The sequence below is a fragment of the Sminthopsis crassicaudata genome, chromosome 1, assembly GCF_048593235.1.
Source record: "Sminthopsis crassicaudata isolate SCR6 chromosome 1, ASM4859323v1, whole genome shotgun sequence".
NCBI classification, from domain to species: Eukaryota; Metazoa; Chordata; class Mammalia; order Dasyuromorphia; family Dasyuridae; genus Sminthopsis; species Sminthopsis crassicaudata.
In genome coordinates this window covers 273933445-273937742 of record NC_133617.1, presented here as the reverse complement: position 1 = coordinate 273937742, position 4298 = coordinate 273933445, and the positions used below count along the sequence as shown (strand labels likewise).

The 4298-nt window shown below is 40.1% G+C and overlaps 1 protein-coding gene across 1 annotated transcript; it reads left to right on the top strand.

Moving 5' to 3' along the window:
* The first annotated feature begins 1335 nt into the window (after positions 1–1335).
* On the top strand, positions 1336–3219 carry CRH (corticotropin releasing hormone). The gene is made up of 2 exons (XM_074285434.1): positions 1336–1639; positions 2548–3219. The coding sequence occupies exon 2, from the start codon at positions 2563–2565 to the stop codon at positions 3163–3165; it is 603 nt and encodes a 200-aa protein (XP_074141535.1). The 5' UTR covers positions 1336–1639; positions 2548–2562; the 3' UTR covers positions 3166–3219.
* Positions 3220–4298: the final 1079 nt, after the last annotated feature.

The window sequence follows — 4298 nt, the reverse complement described above, 5'->3', positions numbered from 1 at the left end:
TTTTAAGCTTAACATCTAATAATATACTTAAAGATAATTTCCATGGTTGTATTTTTTAATGAGAAGAAATCAGTGGATTGAGTAGCAACATCTAGTACCCACAGATGTAATAGCATGAATTTACTTCAAAATTAATTATAATTCCATGAACATATTTTTCTTTGATATTGCTGAGGCACATAATCTAATTTCATCAGACAATCATAGTACAACTAATAATAGGAGTCAATGAAAAACTTTATCTTCCTCTAACATGTTTTTCTTTGGGAATTTTGAATTGCCATCATTTGGGGATTGATGAGAAGTGGGCTATTGCCCCTATGTTTAAGACCAAATTGCTTTTATAGAAAGTGACCTTCTGCTTACAAAGACAGCTCCTTACTGAAGGATTATGACAGATTGGAAGTTGATAATTATATGGATATGTTTGTCCACCTGTTTGGCATATATTTATATTCACCCATATGACTGAAAATGACAAAACAATTTTCTCTCTCTCTCTCTCTCTCTCTCTCTCTCTGTCTCTCTGTCTCTCTGTCTCTCTCTGTCTCTCTCTGTCTCTGTCTCTCTCTCTCTCTCTCTCTCTCTCTCTCTCTCTGTCTCTCCCCACATGCACACTCTCAGTAGAAACATACATATTTTTTACTAAGTTAGTCCCTATATAACTGGATAGGATCAAAGAATCTAGTAATAAATGGGCATTACAAATTCAGGTCTACAGGAACAGTAAAATTCTAAGAGAATTGTAAAATATATAGATATATATGTATGTATATATATATACATATATATATATACATACATATATATCTATATATATCTCAGTATATCTGTCCATTAGCAATTCATTTAATATATGATTACCTCTGGGAATTTTTCACCAATTTTGATTTGTCTCTCAGGCTATGGTTAGAGTGAATTATAAGTTTTGACTCCAAAATATAATATTTTTCAACTGCCTATCAGGAATGTCAGAAGCAGATGCTGTATATTCCAGCAAATCTATCTTCCTGCTCTTCTCTTTAGGCTTGAAAAAGGTGGAAAGTTTATAAATTAGCAAAGAAATACTTTCAGATCCCGAAAGGGGGAGGGAATAAAGCCTGAACATTGTAGTTTGGTTGTTAACCCTCCCCAACCCTTTTTTGTCTTCCAATATTCCAAATGCTCTCCTATCCCCAGGTTAGCCATTCATAGTAAAAGGTCAATATCTTTTCACACTTGGGAAATCTCATTCAAGTTTTTTTGTCAATGGGCAAGTCATGAGCAGCTCTTCCAATTTAGGGATGGTTGACGTCACCAAGGAGGCGATAAATATCTGTTGATATAATTGGATGTGAGATTCTGTGTTATGATAGCAAAACTTTGCCCATTGCTGTTCGGAAGGACCCTATGATTTATTCAGGAGCAGATCGAGCACGCAATCTAGCTGTCAAGAAAGCGTCAGCTTATTAGGCAAGTACTGCGTGATTCCATAAGAGGGTCTAAGCTATAAAAATCCCGCAACCAAGCCCTGATTAGAAGAAAATCTGACACCAAGTTCGGGGAAGAGACGTCTCAGAGACACAGAAGAAGCACCTGAAAAGCTTCAGTCTCCTCCCTCTCGGAGCTACCCCGCTCATTTGCAGAAGCGACTCTGAAGGTAGGGAGAAACCTGATAATACGGTTTCACTAAAAACTTTCCCCTGCTTTAGGTATGTTACTCTGCTCTGTGAGCCTTCCTTTGATCGAAACGTGTCTTTGTGTGTGCTTGTGTTTATGCAGGTTATGTCTCTAAGTATATCTTTATATTTTTGATAGTTCCTGCTAGCTGACAAAGAGCACCATCCCCAAAACAATAACCCACAAACAAAAAGGTGTTTTTCATCACCAAAATGTCCCAGATTCTTTTCACTCACTTTTTAGCAAAGGAGCCCCATTTTGAGGGCCGGAAGGATGAAACGGAAACCAGTTTGGAAAAGAGAAGGAAGAGTGAGAGCCTGCCGCTATTAAACTACATAGTTTTAGCAAAAAGTTCCCTCTTTATATTACATCCAGAAAAACAGAACAGTTAGCGCCTCTTTGGTCGCGCTCAGCCCAGCAGTTGTGTTCAGTGTTTACAGTCTTGGGAGTTATATGCAGTGGGCAAAACATTCTGAGGTCGCACCTCCGGGTATCTGACATAGAAAAAAAAAATCAATTTAGTAGATTTGGAGCCCGCTAGAGTCCAGGTGCATTTGGTTGGATAAAAGCTTCAGTACCGAGGACAGCGCCCATCTATAGCCTAGAGATGCCCATCCCCAGCTTCTGGCTATGGCTAATGAAGGAATTGGATGTTTTGCATTGCGCAGCGTAGAGTTGTGCTGTATTGTGTTATGTTGTGTAAGTGTGTAGAAAGTCACTGAAGCGGAGATGGAGTGCCTTCTCCCAGCTCAGTTAAACTCCATACCTTGTCTCTTTCTTTCTTTTCCTTTCCTCTTCTTTTTCTCTTTTTTTCCCCCTTGATCTCCTCTCTCCTTTCCCCTTTTTGATTCCTTTCTTCCCTCTTATCTCCCACCCTTTGTGCTGCAGATCAGTTCCTAGACCATGAAGCTCCAGCTTCTAGTGTCTACTGGGATCCTGCTGGTTACGCTCTTGCCTTGCCAAGAATGCAGAGCTCTTATCAGCAAGGGTTCCGCTTCGTCCATGGGGTCCGCAGCTCAGCCCCTGGACTTCTTCCAGCCGCCGCCACCGCCGCCGAATCAGCAGCAGCCCCTGCCTCTTCTGCTCCGCATGGGAGAAGAATACTTCCTGCGCCTGGGCAACCTCAACAAGAGCCCCGTTGCTTCCCTCTCCTCCTTGTCCTCGTCCTCTTCCTCCTCCTCCTCCCCTGGAAGCAACCCTAGTAGCCCCTTCTCCCCCGAGGTCTCCGTCTCCAACTTTTTCCGGGGGGCAGTCCAAAGGCTCCAACACCTGCAACTCCCGCAGCGTTCCCTAGACAGTCAGGCAGGTCTAGGGGAGGGAGGAGCTGAGAGTACCTACGGAGAGCAGCGGGAGGCGATGGAGAGGGAGAAGCGATCGGAAGAACCTCCCATCTCTCTAGATCTGACTTTCCATCTCCTCCGAGAAGTCTTAGAAATGGCCCGGGCCGAACAGTTAGCTCAGCAAGCTCACAGCAACAGGAAATTGATGGAGATTATTGGAAAGTGAGACATCCCGTTTTGCCAAAGAGATTTTGCATTTAGCACAAAAAAAGAAAAAAAAAAAAAAAAGAAAAGAAAAAAGAAAAAAAATACAGTATTCTGTACCATAGTGCTGCTCTGATATCATTTGTTTATTTTTATATAGCTTGAAACATAGAGGATGTACACTGAGAGAGCCTATATCCCTTAATTAGCATGCACGAAGTGTATTTAAGTGCAGTAACAAGACAATTGTAATTTGTAATTTTATTTCCCGTCTCCAAGTTGTTGTAGTGATATGGTTAGCACAGGTGTAGACCTTTGAAGGAACGTTTTGAAGGAGTAGAGAAAAGTCATCTACTTAAGCTTGCTGTATTCTAAAGTCAAGGAGAAAGATTTTCTCCTTGGGTGAAGGGTGGTTGGTCGGGGAAATCCTGTAAGTTCTTCTGAATCAATTTTTTTCCTTGTAAACATTATCTAATAAAACATCTTTCCAGCCCTCAGTCAATTTGGTTGTGTAAAAGAATGTTGAATATTTATATTTTTAATAAAAGCTGCAAAGGTCATGATGGGTTCATCTATATTTTCTCTTGTGTTTTTACACATGAAGTAAAGAGTTTCTCCCTTACTTCCTCATCCCATTTTATTTATCATAAAGAAAACCAAGGGAAAAAATGTTCCTGTTTTCATTTCTATACAAAATACATTCACTAGAAGAGGCTTCTACAATAATGCAAAGGCCATTGGCTAGCTGTATTCACCTATATTTTCTCTTGTGTTTTTACACATGAAGAAAAGAGCTTTTACCTTTCTTCCTCACCCAACTCTTTATCACAAAGAAAACAGAGAGAAAATTGTTCCTGATTTTTCATTTCTATAGAAAATGGAGGAGTTTAAGATAGTGTCTACAATGGCCTTAGGGTAAGTGTAGGGTCCTCGGTTTCTTTTAGATTTTGAAGTATTTTCTAGTTCTTGCAGTCTATGTTCTATGAAATGAAGCTGAGATGAAAAACTGGTTCATAATGACAATGCTTTTAAAACCTACCGCCTATTATATTTAAGATAGTTTTGTGTGGGGGTGAGAGAGAAAAAGAAGAGTGTGTGGGGGGAGTGAGATGAAGAAAGAGGAAAATAAAAAGATGTACATCTCCAAAAATCACT